Below are 16,745 nucleotides of genomic sequence, written 5' to 3'. Positions count from 1 at the left end.
CAACCTTACCATATTTACTAGAGCAGACACTACTCAACTATAAAAACAATCTTAAAACAACCTTACCATATTTACTAGAGCAGACACTACTCAACTATAAAAACAATCTTAAAACAACCTTACCATATTTACTAGAGCAGACACTACTCAACTATAAAAACAATCTTAAAACAACCTTACCATATTTACTAGAGCAGACACTATTCAACTATAAAAACAATCTTAAAACAACCTTACCATATTTACTAGAGTAGACACTACTCAACTATAAAAACAATCTTAAAACAACCTTACCATATTTACTAGAGTAGACACTACTCAACTATAAAAACAATCTTAAAACAACCTTACCATATTTACTAGAGTAGACACTACTCAACTATAAAAACAATCTTAAAACAACCTTACCATATTTACTAGAGTAGACATTACTCAACTATAAAAACAATCTTAAAACAACCTTACCATATTTACTAGAGTAGACACTACTCAACTATAAAAACAATCTTAAAACAACCTTACCATATTTACTAGAGTAGACACTACTCAACTATAAAAACAATCTTAAAACAACCTTACCATATTTACTAGAGTAGACATTACTCAACTATAAAAACAATCTTAAAACAACCTTACCATATTTACTAGAGTAGACACTACTCAACTATAAAAACAATCTTAAAACAACCTTACCATATTTACTAGAGTAGACACTACTCAACTATAAAAACAATCTTAAAACAACCTTACCATATTTACTAGAGTAGACACTACTCAACTATAAAAACAATCTTAAAACAACCTTACCATATTTACTAGAGTAGACACTACTCAACTATAAAAACAATCTTAAAACAACCTTACCATATTTACTAGAGTAGACACTACTCAACTATAAAAACAATCTTAAAACAACCTTACCATATTTACTAGAGTAGACACTACTCAACTATAAAAACAATCTTAAAACAACCTTACCATATTTACTAGAGTAGACACTACTCAACTATAAAAACAATCTTAAAACAACCTTACCATATTTACTAGAGTAGACACTACTCAACTATAAAAACAATCTTAAAACAACCTTACCATATTTACTAGAGCAGACACTACTGAACTATAAAAACAATCTTAAAACAACCTTACCATATTTACTAGAGTAGACACTACTCAACTATAAAAACAATCTTAAAACAACCTTACCATATTTACTAGAGTAGACACTACTCAACTATAAAAACAATCTTAAAACAACCTTACCATATTTACTAGAGTAGACACTACTCAACTATAAAAACAATCTTAAAACAACCTTACCATATTCACTAGAGTAGACACTACTCAACTATAAAAACAATCTTAAAACAACCTGACCATATTTACTAGAGTAGACACTACTCAACTATAAAAACAATCTTAAAACAACCTTACCATATTTACTAGATCAGACATTACTCAACTATAAAAACAATCTTAAAACAACCTTACCATATTTACTAGAGCAGACACTACTCAACTATAAAAACAATCTTAAAACAACCTTACCATATTTACTAGAGTAGACACTACTCAACTATAAAAACAATCTTAAAACAACCTTACCATATTTACTAGAGCAGACACTACTCAACTATAAAAACAATCTTAAAACAACCTTACCATATTTACTAGAGCAGACACTACTCAACTATAAAAACAATCTTAAAACAACCTTACCATATTTACTAGAGCAGACACTACTCAACTATAAAAACAATCTTAAAACAACCTTACCATATTTACTAGAGCAGACACTACTCAACTATAAAAACAATCTTAAAACAACCTTACCATATTTACTAGAGCAGACACTATTCAACTATAAAAACAATCTTAAAACAACCTTACCATATTTACTAGAGTAGACACTACTCAACTATAAAAACAATCTTAAAACAACCTTACCATATTTACTAGAGCAGACACTACTCAACTATAAAAACAATCTTAAAACAACCTTACCATATTTACTAGAGTAGACACTACTCAACTATAAAAACAATCTTAAAACAACCTTACCATATTTACTAGAGCAGACACTACTCAACTATAAAAACAATCTTAAAACAACCTTACCATATTTACTAGAGTAGACACTACTCAACTATAAAAACAATCTTAAAACAACCTTACCATATTTACTAGAGCAGACACTACTCAACTATAAAAAGAATCTTAAAACAACCTTACCATATTTACTAGAGTAGACACTACTCAACTATAAAAACAATCTTAAAACAACCTTACCATATTTACTAGAGCAGACACTACTCAACTATAAAAACAATCTTAAAACAACCTTACCATATTTACTAGAGCAGACACTACTCAACTATAAAAACAATCTTAAAACAACCTTACCATATTTACTAGAGCAGACACTACTCAACTATAAAAAGAATCTTAAAACAACCTTACCATGCTTACTAGAGTAGACACTACTCAACTATAAAAACAATCTTAAAACAACCTTACCATATTTACTAGAGTAGACACTACTCAACTATAAAAACAATCTTAAAACAACCTTACCATATTTACTAGAGCAGACACTACTCAACTATAAAAACAATCTTAAAACAACCTTACCATATTTACTAGAGTAGACACTACTCAACTATAAAAACAATCTTAAAACAACCTTACCATATTTACTAGAGTAGACACTACTCAACTATAAAAACAATCTTAAAACAACCTTACCATATTTACTAGATCAGACATTACTCAACTATAAAAACAATCTTAAAACAACCTTACCATATTTACTAGAGCAGACACTACTCAACTATAAAAACAATCTTAAAACAACCTTACCATATTTACTAGAGCAGACACTACTCAACTATAAAAACAATCTTAAAACAACCTTACCATATTTACTAGAGCAGACACTACTCAACTATAAAAACAATCTTAAAACAACCTTACCATATTTACTAGAGCAGACACTATTCAACTATAAAAACAATCTTAAAACAACCTTACCATATTTACTAGAGTAGACACTACTCAACTATAAAAACAATCTTAAAACAACCTTACCATATTTACTAGAGCAGACACTACTCAACTATAAAAACAATCTTAAAACAACCTTACCATATTTACTAGAGTAGACACTACTCAACTATAAAAACAATCTTAAAACAACCTTACCATATTTACTAGATCAGACACTACTCAACTATAAAAACAATCTTAAAACAACCTTACCATATTTACTAGAGTAGACACTACTCAACTATAAAAACAATCTTAAAACAACCTTACCATATTTACTAGAGCAGACACTACTCAACTATAAAAACAATCTTAAAACAACCTTACCATATTTACTAGAGTAGACACTACTCAACTATAAAAACAATCTTAAAACAACCTTACCATATTTACTAGAGCAGACACTACTCAACTATAAAAACAATCTTAAAACAACCTTACCATATTTACTAGAGTAGACACTACTCAACTATAAAAACAATCTTAAAACAACCTTACCATATTTACTAGAGCAGACACTACTCAACTATAAAAACAATCTTAAAACAACCTTACCATATTTACTAGAGCAGACACTACTCAACTATAAAAACAATCTTAAAACAACCTTACCATATTTACTAGAGCAGACACTATTCAACTATAAAAACAATCTTAAAACAACCTTACCATATTTACTAGAGTAGACACTACTCAACTATAAAAACAATCTTAAAACAACCTTACCATATTTACTAGAGCAGACACTACTCAACTATAAAAACAATCTTAAAACAACCTTACCATATTTACTAGAGTAGACACTACTCAACTATAAAAACAATCTTAAAACAACCTTACCATATTTACTAGAGCAGACACTACTCAACTATAAAAACAATCTTAAAACAACCTTACCATATTTACTAGAGTAGACACTACTCAACTATAAAAACAATCTTAAAACAACCTTACCATATTTACTAGAGCAGACACTACTCAACTATAAAAACAATCTTAAAACAACCTTACCATATTTACTAGAGTAGACACTACTCAACTATAAAAACAATCTTAAAACAACCTTACCATATTTACTAGAGCAGACACTACTCAACTATAAAAACAATCTTAAAACAACCTTACCATATTTACTAGAGCAGACACTACTCAACTATAAAAACAATCTTAAAACAACCTTACCATATTTACTAGAGCAGACACTACTCAACTATAAAAAGAATCTTAAAACAACCTTACCATGCTTACTAGAGTAGACACTACTCAACTATAAAAACAATCTTAAAACAACCTTACCATATTTACTAGAGTAGACACTACTCAACTATAAAAACAATCTTAAAACAACCTTACCATATTTACTAGAGCAGACACTACTCAACTATAAAAACAATCTTAAAACAACCTTACCATATTTACTAGAGTAGACACTACTCAACTATAAAAACAATCTTAAAACAACCTTACCATATTTACTAGAGTAGACACTACTCAACTATAAAAACAATCTTAAAACAACCTTACCATATTTACTAGATCAGACATTACTCAACTATAAAAACAATCTTAAAACAACCTTACCATATTTACTAGAGCAGACACTACTCAACTATAAAAACAATCTTAAAACAACCTTACCATATTTACTAGAGCAGACACTACTCAACTATAAAAACAATCTTAAAACAACCTTACCATATTTACTAGAGCAGACACTACTCAACTATAAAAACAATCTTAAAACAACCTTACCATATTTACTAGAGCAGACACTATTCAACTATAAAAACAATCTTAAAACAACCTTACCATATTTACTAGAGTAGACACTACTCAACTATAAAAACAATCTTAAAACAACCTTACCATATTTACTAGAGCAGACACTACTCAACTATAAAAACAATCTTAAAACAACCTTACCATATTTACTAGAGTAGACACTACTCAACTATAAAAACAATCTTAAAACAACCTTACCATATTTACTAGATCAGACACTACTCAACTATAAAAACAATCTTAAAACAACCTTACCATATTTACTAGAGTAGACACTACTCAACTATAAAAACAATCTTAAAACAACCTTACCATATTTACTAGAGCAGACACTACTCAACTATAAAAACAATCTTAAAACAACCTTACCATATTTACTAGAGTAGACACTACTCAACTATAAAAACAATCTTAAAACAACCTTACCATATTTACTAGAGCAGACACTACTCAACTATAAAAACAATCTTAAAACAACCTTACCATATTTACTAGAGTAGACACTACTCAACTATAAAAACAATCTTAAAACAACCTTACCATATTTACTAGAGCAGACACTACTCAACTATAAAAACAATCTTAAAACAACCTTACCATATTTACTAGAGCAGACACTACTCAACTATAAAAACAATCTTAAAACAACCTTACCATATTTACTAGAGCAGACACTATTCAACTATAAAAACAATCTTAAAACAACCTTACCATATTTACTAGAGTAGACACTACTCAACTATAAAAACAATCTTAAAACAACCTTACCATATTTACTAGAGCAGACACTACTCAACTATAAAAACAATCTTAAAACAACCTTACCATATTTACTAGAGTAGACACTACTCAACTATAAAAACAATCTTAAAACAACCTTACCATATTTACTAGAGCAGACACTACTCAACTATAAAAACAATCTTAAAACAACCTTACCATATTTACTAGAGTAGACACTACTCAACTATAAAAACAATCTTAAAACAACCTTACCATATTTACTAGAGCAGACACTACTCAACTATAAAAACAATCTTAAAACAACCTTACCATATTTACTAGAGTAGACACTACTCAACTATAAAAACAATCTTAAAACAACCTTACCATATTTACTAGAGCAGACACTACTCAACTATAAAAACAATCTTAAAACAACCTTACCATATTTACTAGAGCAGACACTACTCAACTATAAAAAGAATCTTAAAACTTAAATCAATGCAATGCAATTTTACTCGCGTTCATCCCTAACAAGTTGTATCACCACTTGGACGTAAGGGGCTACTATTTGGGACCATGCCTAGGAAAGATTAACAAGATGTTAGTTTACATTACATTTAAACTTCTGCACATCAGTACAGTCAGGGAAGCAGGTAGCAGGAAGGGAATTCCAAAGTCTAGATGTTTGAGAGAAAAAACTATTAGATTAGAAAGCTTTCCGACATTTAGGAACTTCAACAGTGAAGAGGTGTGAAGCGTGTTCGTCAGAGATATGTACGTTGAGGGGGGGGGGCACAAGTACAATGAATTCTATCGGAGCATATTCGTTAAAATGCTTGTAAAACAGGCACAGGGAGGCAACACTGCAGCGATGGGGCAGGATTTGGAGCTTAGTTAACAAAGTGGGGCCTATATGTAGCTTGTTTGCCATAAGTACATGTTTGCAGTAATACTATGTGAAACGGCCTGATAAAGCAAAGGTGGTCCTTAACTATGAATTTAATACCCACTAATTCTTTCGTATTCTTGCTAACAACAATAACAACAATAATATTGTTATCTTTCAGCCAGTTTAGGCAGCCTCACAGGCGTCGGCAATTTAACTTTAACCCCAGAGCAGGAACAGAAGATTACTATAATGGAACAACTGTACGGCTTTTGTGTACAGGGCAAGCAGTGTTGCCGACGGGTTCTCACGGCTAAGAAAATTGCACTTGTAAGTAAATATGTATATATTATGAATTTATACTCGCACCTACAAATGTGTCAAATCATTTTGGAACACTCTGTATTTGAGAGAAAGAAGGGATAAATAAAGACCTGGTTTGCTTGGAAATTAATGTTTAAAAGCTGTCCAACACATGCCAACATATAAAACAGACATTGATGATGATCATCATCACTATCATCATACTCTACTACTACTACTAATAATAATAATAACAAATAATAATAATTAAAAAATAACTATCATATATTTTGCCATACAAGGCGACCATCAGAGAGGACGAGTTACAAAATTAAAGCAAATTTTAATAAATTTATCATATATCGGTTGTATAAGACGATTGCTAAATCACGAAACCATGTTTGTTTAGCCAAGGCTAGAGATTGCAACGCACAGTATTTTATGAAATATTGGTTTTTAAAGATGATTTTTTAATTTTAAGGGTCATCTTATACGCTAAAATATATGGTATTATGAATTTATACTCGCACACAGGGATCAAAAAATTTCAGGTGTATGTAAAAACATATATATCATAAGCAAAATCTACTACCATCCGGCAGGTATTAATCTAACTCTAAGTATTCTTTTTAAATGTTTAATATCATGTTTAATATAAAATCATTGTAATAAAAAAAAATCTAATAGTTTTCATTTACATTACAGGTGCTTGTTCAGATTGACACTTATGGCGATAAACAAAAATGAAAAATAAATTTTATTGTGTACTTACTTGTTATGGAATGAAGATGGTCTGTTCCAAAAATCACAAAAAATAATCAAGTTTTTTTTGTAAAAAAAAAAAAAAAAAATTTGCTGTTTTTTACTCATAAGTGAAGGCTGAATCCATTTTAATCTTCAAACTTATATAAAATAACGTTTCTAAAAAATGTTTTCGTAATTTGAAAATCTTATTTTCTGAAAATTATAAAAATAAAATAGAAAATAAAAAGAAATATACACATTACGTTAATAAATTATTGTCGGGTTTTAATTCTTACCACCACCATGACCACCACCAAAAAAAGAAATTAAAATGAGGAATAAAAGTCACGTATAACTTTATTATATCATCAGAACAATAAGGAAAAGTAAAGCGGAAAATTTAAAAAAAAGAAGAATTTCTTTAGGCTATGGCATTTCAAAACTAAAGGCTTCTCATCAAAAGAGAAGGGCAGTATTATACAAAATGCAATTCTGATTTACCCTTATATGTTGTACCTACTTTTAATTATTTTTTATATAATATTATCCTACTCCTTCATTCTCATTTCATATCTAAATGTTAAGCCAGTTTTTTCTATACTTTTTTTACTCATATCATGCTTAATGTTTGTGCATTACTCAATTCTCCAATGTTTTCGTTTTAACCTTACAAAATAATTCTGTTTTGGAATATTTTAAATAATGATTTATATTATTTGCATTATTTACAATACTATTCTCATCTTTGTCATTATTTTTTACGGTTTGGCCAATCTAACAGTGCCAATCTTCTAGAGGTTGAAGGTTCAATCCTTACTCTAGGCAATAAGAATTAAAAATAACCAAATAATTAACATTTCTACCCAGTAAGGATTGATAAAACAAGAACACACTACCTCAGTAGGTTAGTGTTTGGTTCAAAATTCTTTATATGGTCACAGATTAAAACTGATGCACCTGAAGAAGTTTGGAGGCTATATTAGTCGAAGCATGAACATAATGACAAAAATGAGAATAGTGATCTAAATAATACAGGTAAGAGACTTTTTTTTTTGTTTGTGTTTTTCTCCAGGTTTTAGGTCGGAAATATGAATTTGTTATTACGAGTAATGAGTTCATGATCTTAGAAATGCTCCTGAAAGTTGAGAACAACGTCCGTTTTCATTTGGCCAAAGAGTTTTTAGCTACAAGCACAGTTACTGATACGCAGGTAAGTTTTTAAGCACTTTGCTCTGTTTTCATACAATCACTTTTACATAACCGCATGAAATAAGAAAAAGCTTTCGAATATTTGGACTATATAGATTCCAAGCACTTCAAAATAAGCAATGACCGAAGTGACACTTTCTTTTTTTTTTTTTTTTTTTTTTTTTATAGTAACATTGGATTTTTTTTTAAACTTTTATTTAACAAAAAAAATTACACTTCATCTCCTTATGACGGATTGATTGTTGCTATTTCTTCTGATGAGTTAAGGGCATAATAGATTCACTGATTGATATAATAATTAAGTGATTGATTATGCACTACAAAACAGATACTGTCAAGAATCGTATAAGTCAACTGAATTAAAGGAATAAATAATGAGATGGTCAACATCATGAATTTTGGAATATAGTCATTTATTCTCAGTATTGCTCTGTAATTACATTGAGCTTCTTAAATAAGGACTGAAATATATAGAGAGGGATTTATTGATGTACGCAATATTCTGATAAATATTTAAAAATCTTATCTGTGTTTCATTTTTTTTTTTTTTTTTCTTTTTCACAAATCATCAGTTTGGGAGATGATTGTTCTGTTGGTCACATAATTCGAACCTTAGACCCAAGGCAAGATTTTTTTAACACTGTAATTAATTATTTTTTTTACAGCTTGCTGGATTTCTTGCCGATGCCATCTTGAAATCTTTAAAAGTCTGTGCTGCAGAATTGAGAAGTCCAGGTGAGTGAAAATATTTCTTTATAAATTTTTTTCTTCTTTTTCTTTGTTATTTTTAGGGTGGGGACTGCCATTAGTTTTGAGAAGCATGTGTACACAGTGATGATGATGTATGGAAAGGAAACCTGTCCAATGAAGGTTGGAGCACATGCGTTGCATGGAGAGAAATAATGAGAATGATGGATGTGTAACGTAAGTTTTAAAGTCAGGCTTAGATCTAAATACCTCGGAGGAAAATTAAATTTGGACAGCATAGGGAGATGTGTGCAGAATAGGAGACTTTGTTAGTTTGGTCACATTAAAAAAAATATGGATGAGAATTCTTAGGTTAGTAGATGTAGAACAGTTGAGATAGCAGGATCATTTATCATTTTTAGGGGGGGGGCAATTAGTTTTATTCAGGGGTAGGCAAACTTTGTCCTACAAAAAGAATTTGTATGTTCAACCAAATGTTAATAAAATTTGAAACAAATAGCTTTATTTTTTACATTTTAACTGAATTACTTTATATTTTACTAGCCTGGGTGCCCGGCATCACCCGGATGTTTGGAGATGTGTGTTGAGCAAAAGAAAAAAAAAGTTGTAATCGGCAGGCAGGCTTGAACCCGTGACGCGAAGACGGAAAAGAAAGTAGAGGTTTGTGTAAGGGTGTTGATTGAGCAAAAAAAAAAGGAAAATTGCAAGCGCAAAAAAAAAAAAAAAGAAGGAAAATTGCAAGCGCAAAAAAAAAAAAAAATGGACTTGTAAGAGCAGGCTCGAACCCATAATACGCCAGAGATAAAAGAGGTGAAAAAAAACAAACTGTCTTACCGATGTGCCTACCATGGTTGTGATGTCACGGGTGGTCGAAATACCGCCTTTTAAGCGACGTTGTGAACGCGAGGGTTGAATGACTTGCAAAAAATGTTAGCAAAAAAATTAACCCTCCCTGTAGAAAAGTGTCCAGTTAAGGGTGAAGGAATTAATGTTTTTGGCCAATTTTTCGATATTTATTGTCAGAAGAGTCAAGCTTCAAAATGATCTTGTGAAAATCGGTTGCCTCTGTCGAAAGTTTTAGGCAGACATACAAACATTCATACATGCATTTAAACAGACAGATGAGATTTATATTATCGATGAAGCATTTGTACTCCGTGTGATGTATTGAAGTGAAATCTGACCAGCGAGGATTGAGGACATGCACTGCATGAGAGAAAGAGGAATAAAGACCTGGCCAGAGATAAGTTAGTTTGGAAGTTAATTTCTAAAAACCATCCAACACATGCCAACATGTAAAACAAATGTCAAACCGATTATGATGATAAATTGCAATTTTTTTTTTTAATCTTTCATTTTAAATACTAGTTCAGCCCGGCATTGCCCGGGTGTTTGGAGGTTTATGTTGAGCAAAAAAAAAAAAAAAAAAAGAAAAGCAGTTAATTTTTTTAACTTTGACCCTTATTATGACCCCCTTAACATTTATTGTTTTGAGCTCAAATCAAGTTATTAAGTTAGATCCATGTCCAGGGAGCCTATATCTAAAATTTCAAGTGTTTAGACCAAAAATTGTCGGAGGAGTTTGGTAAAGTTCTCAAAGGTCAAATCGTTGAACTTTGACCCCTTAACAGCCAAATTTCTGGCCAAAAACCGATCACAAAGATTTTCCCAAATCTCAGTACACTGCTTATTAAATTTCGAGTCTGTAGACTTAAAATTAACAGTTATTGTGTAGTGAAATGTACACACACAGACATGTTCATTTTTATAGATATACTAACATTTCAGCCCGGCGTTGCCTGGGTATTTGGATGTGTATGTTGAGCAAAAAAAAAAAAAAAAAAGTGGTAGTAGGGAGGCAGGCAGGCTCGAACCAGTACCGCAAAGGATGAAAAGAACGGGGGGAAAAAAAACTGACGTCTTTGCGGTTACGACCACCACCAAACCTGAAGTGACTCATGTTTAAATTAAGGCTAGACAATCGAAAGGAGAGGCTAACTTTTAAAAATATCAGTGAAAAAAGCGACCCTCACCCTGTAGAAAAGGCCTAGTTTAAGGTAAAGATATTAATGTTTTTAGCCAATTTTTCGATATTTCTCGTATGAAAGGTCGAACTTTTAAACACTACTGATCTTGGTAAAATCCATCGCCTTTGTCGAAAGTTTTAGGCAAACATGTAAACATACATACATTTTTATATTCGTAACTGAAAATTTTCAACCCAAACCGATGAAAAAGCTTGCCCTATCTCTGAATACCTTTTATGTAAAACTTCAAATGTTTAGACCAGAAATTGTCTAAGTAATTTGGTAGAGACCGCAGAGGTCAAATTTTTTTTAACTTTGACCCCTATTATGACCCCTTAAAATTTATTGTTTTGGGCACAAATTAAGTTATTAAGTTAGATCCATGTCCAAGGAACCTATATCTAAAATTTCAAGTGTTTAGACCAAAAGTTAAAATTTGAAATTTAAGAGCATATCTGAGAAAATAGACCACATACTGTCTTCACATCCCTCGGCTAACATCCACATCTGTGGTGACTTCAACGTCCATAACGTGGAATGGCTAACCCATTCAAATAAGACAGATGATGAGGGGAGGTTTTGTCATGATTTTGCCATTGCTTATGACCTCACTCAGATTGTTCGCGAACCCACCCGTGTGCCCGATACACCCAATCAATATGCAAGCCTCTTAGACCTTTTTCTTTTAACTTCCCCTGAGCTATGTTCATGTACCGTTCATTCTCCTTTAGGATCCTCCGACCACTCCGTCGTATCAGTTAAGATAAAAACAAAATGTAAGAAGCCATCAGACGTACCCCTCCACCGTACTGTATACCGATACTCTATGGCTGACTGGGATAGCTTCCGTACATTCATATCTGATTTACCTCTGCACTCCATGTTTAAAAAGGAAGTGTCCTCTATAGTATCAGATCTGACCGAATGGTTAATTGTAGGCATAGACCAATTCATACCATCTAAAAAATTCCAACAAAAACCTAACAGCCAGCCATGGTTCTCCCCAGAATGTGCTGCTGCTATCGCGCACAGAAATCACTTTTTCCATAACTACCAACGTAATAGATGCACTGAGACTAAAGCTGCTTTCAGGACTGCCAGCAACCACTGTAAAAGAGTAATAAAAAATGCAAGAGAGCTATATGCCCAGTCTGTTAAATTCAAGGTAGCTGATCATCGGCTTGGTTCCCACCAGTTTTGGCAAATAACAAATAGGATCTTGAACAGAAGTGTGCGTTCTATCCCAACCATTATCAATGGACCAGAGGTTATCTCGTCAGCATCAGACAAGGCCAAACTATTTGCAAAGAACTTTGCAGCTAATTCTACCCTATGCGACGAAGGCCATCAACTCCCCATATTTCCTCCTATAACACAGAACAAGCTAGGTAACATACAAATATCTGTGCATGAGGTCGCCAAGCTAATAAAAAACCTAGATTCCAGTAAAGCAACTGGCCCTGATGGCATCTCAATTATAGTGTTAAAAAAGCTTCAACCAGAACTTGCTCCCATACTTACGAAACTATTTAAGCGCTGCCTTAAGGAGAAGTGCTTTCCGACCCCCTGGAAGACCTCCTCAGTTTGCCCTGTATTTAAGAATTCAGGTGATAAGTCATCTCCCTCTCAATACAGACCAATAAGTCTTCTCTGTGTTATGAGTAAGTTACTTGAATCAATATTAAATAGAGAAATAGTAAACCACCTCAGCAGGAATAACCTTCTTAGTGACACACAATATGGTTTCCGCTCTGCAAGATCTACCGCAGATGTGCTGACGGTTATATCCCACAGGATTAGTGAATCTCTTGACAAAGGCTTCCTTTCTAGGGCAATTGCTCTCGACATATCAAAGGCCTTTGACAAAGTATGGCATAAGGGTCTACTTCACAAGATTTCCAGCTATGGTATAACTGGAAATGTTTTCTCAATCATTAAATCATTTCTCTCTGATAGGCTCATAAGAGTAGTGGTAGATGGACAAAAATCGGAGGCCTGCAATATAAATGCTGGAGTCCCTCAGGGGTCAATCCTGGGCCCAACTCTCTTCCTGATCTACATCAATGACCTCCCTAAACACATACTTAAATCATTCGTTGACATCTATGCTGATGACACGACCATCTACGGCAACACATCAAAGGCTGTAAATGACGAAGTTCTCTCTGATTCTCTCTCCTCTGATCTCGAGCGCGTGGTTCAGTGGGGGAAGATGTGGCTAGTTACCTTTAATGCATCCAAAACCAAACTCCTATCCTTACATCATCAACGCTCTGATCCCCAGCTGGCATCAATTGTGATGGATGGCTCTCGTCTGGGTGAGGCCCCGTGTTTTGACAAGCTTCTGGGTTTGACCTTTACTCCTGATCTGAAATGGAACACGTACATCAAGTCTGTTGCCAAGGTAGCTGGAAAGATGGTGGGATCCTTCTACCGCTCCAGAAGATATCTCACTACTGATGCAATTCTCTATCTATATAAAAGCCAAGTACGTCCAAGGATGGAATACTGTTGCCATATCTGGGCAGGAGCTGCCAAAAACAGCCTATCATGCCTTGACAGAGTACAAAATAGACTTCGTGGTTTAGTGGGGGATGCCCTTTTCTCTACCCTGCAACCCCTCTCCCACAGAAGAGACGTTGCGAGCCTATCCTTGTTTTATCGTTATTTTCATGGCAGGTGCTCGTCTGAACTCCAATCCCTGGTCCCCCCTCGCCAATCTTTCACGAAAAACACCCGTCTAGCTGAATCCACTGTGAAAAATTTCCCCCACTCTATATCTGTGCCTAAATCAAAACGCGGATTTCATGAGCAAAGCTTCTTTCTTAGAACTGCACGCCTGTGGAACTCTGTTCCGTCTGCCTGCTTCCCTCCGGACTACAACTTGGATGCCTTCAAGTCTAATGTTAACAAATTCCTAATGAACCGCCCCCCCTAATTAAACACTTCATAAAATCTCCTCACTAACGTGATGTACTTACAATAACCCTTATCCCTGAGTGGCTTCCGGGCCTTGATAAGTGGTGATCACTGTGTAAAAAAAAAAAAAAAAAAAAAAAATTGTCGGAGGAGTTTGATAGAGTTCTCAAAGGTCAAATCGTTGAACTTTGACTCCTTAACAGCCAAATTTCTGGCCGGTAACCGATTACATCGATTTTCCCAAATCTCAGTACCCTGTATATTCAATTTCGAGTCTGTAGTCTAAAAATTGACAGTTATTGCGTAGGGGAATGTATACAGACATACAGACACGTTCACTTTTATAGATATATAGATAGATTAATTATTTAAGGTTATTATATTCTGTGCTCCTATGAAATTGTGAAGGTTTTAATGTGCAATAAAAAGCTGCTTACCCCTGTTTTTGTCCAGTGCAGATTTACACTGAAACTCTTCCCCATTCAACCAGGTATGACATAAAATTGCATCTGGTAGCAAGGCTGTAATTTAGGAGCTTTGGAGTGTGTGGAGCAACCCTTTCCTCAGTTTTTTTTTTTTTATTATTACATTTTCACCCCAAACAAGGCACATTGCTACTTTGATGTAGGGGGCTACTATCAGGGACATAAGCTACTAGGGTACTATGTGGGGAGTTGGGGAGCAAGATGTCAGTTCACGTTACACTTGGACTTCTGAATGTCAGTACAGTTGGGTAAGCAGGAACCCGGAAAGGGAATTCCAAAGTCTAGCGGTTCTGGGGAAGAAACTACTGGAGTAGAAGGATCTTGCATCTAGGGATCTCAACTGTGAAGGGGTGGGATTTAGCTGCTTGTCAGGTTTGTCAGGGGTATTTACGTTGAGGGGGGTACAAGTGCTTGCAGTTCATCGGAGCAATCACCATTAAAATACTTGTAGAACAGGGAGAGGGATGCCACATTTGGTCAATGGGACAGAGGCTGAAGCTTAGATGACAGTTCAGGACTCTCTTTTGAACCTTGTCTAGGAGTAAGAGATTAGTAGCAGATGCACCAGCCCAAATATGTTATTAGTGTTGGAGTGATTAATTGAAATTGGAAAAATTAGAACTTTTGAGGTTGTTGAAATCAGTATCATAATTGCTATTGGAATTGGAAAAATTGTATTATGTTCAGCATCAATCTATGTGAAAAAAAAAATAAACACCTGGATTAGACAGCAAACAGGAAGAAACAACATCATCATCACGCTAAAACAATCATCAGCATATCTTTATTTCTTATAGTTTTATATTTTAAAATATTTATTTTTTTATCGTAGTCTAAATATATTGGCCTCTGTCCAATCTTTTGTCCTAGTCACCTGTCACACCTTGATGAACAATCTTATTTCAGCTCTCTTTTGTGTGCCTTGGTGAACAACTTTCTCCTCATCATCTTTCTACTAATTTCACTTCTTATGCTTTTTTCCTCTTTTTCGTTACTTCCTAACACTTTGGGGAGGGGTCAATAGAATCTCAGCAAATGGAATACATTGTGCTCAACATCGGTACATATGAAAAAAGAATAGAAACACCTGGATTAGACAGCAAACTAGAGCAAACTACATCATCACCATGATAAAACAACCATAACATGAACATCTTTTTTTTCTTATATTTTTACATTTAAAAATATTTATTATTTTAATTTATTTCAGAGACAAATTCTCCGGATGCAGTCGAGAATGATTTGATCTTTAATCCTATTGGTCCAGCCGATGGGGGAGACAGTCAGCAATTCTTACAGCTGTGTCAAGATCCAAGTCGCCTTGGTGACCGACTTTTAGATGCAGTGGCATCATTAGCATCTGATACAAATCAAGATGGTAAGATTCATTTATTATGGATACCTGGCATTAGCCGAGAGTTTTGTTGCTTTAATTTTTTTTTTTTTTTTTTTTTTTTTGTAAGAAAATATTTACATTTTTTAAAAGTTAAATTAATAGTAATTATTCATCAAATAAAAAAAATAAAAAAATTTGTGACAATTTTGGGGTCTATCTGATGTAATATTTTGGAGAATTTGATCTTAATATTTATCATATGTTCTGTAAGGTTTTCTTTTATGAAGTGGCTTAAAACAAGAGATGCCAAAAGTGGTTTCACAATTTTTTTTAAATTTAAAAATTGAAATTATTTCTTGAATGTTATTTTCAACTGACAAATTTTTCAAGCAATGACATTTTGTCATCTATAGTTTTTTTTGCTGGAAAATCAATATTCTGGTTTATCAGTTTTTCTTGTGGATCATTGCAGTATGTTAAGAAGAATAAAATTTAATTCAGTTTCATTTCTTTCAGAAAATATTTTGTCCAGATCAGAATTATTTTCAAATGGTCACTATTTTTTGGCAAAGTGA

General features: G+C 33.2%; 1 protein-coding gene across 1 annotated transcript in view; it reads left to right on the top strand.

Moving 5' to 3' along the window:
- Positions 1–16,745, top strand: part of LOC145259792 (spatacsin-like) — a 176,290-nt gene that overhangs the window by 113,624 nt on the left and 45,921 nt on the right. The window contains exons 33-36 of the mRNA XM_080117557.1: positions 6,621–6,769; positions 8,559–8,696; positions 9,361–9,430; positions 16,045–16,212. Of these exons, the coding sequence (XP_079973683.1) occupies positions 6,621–6,769; positions 8,559–8,696; positions 9,361–9,430; positions 16,045–16,212 (525 nt within the window). The remainder of the gene's footprint in view (positions 1–6,620; positions 6,770–8,558; positions 8,697–9,360; positions 9,431–16,044; positions 16,213–16,745) is intronic.

This window comes from Euprymna scolopes, chromosome 35 (genome assembly GCF_053919585.1).
Source record: "Euprymna scolopes isolate OS-2025 chromosome 35, ASM5391958v1, whole genome shotgun sequence".
Taxonomy (NCBI): Eukaryota; Metazoa; Mollusca; class Cephalopoda; order Sepiida; family Sepiolidae; genus Euprymna; species Euprymna scolopes.
This window is presented reverse-complemented; position numbering and strand designations above follow the sequence as displayed.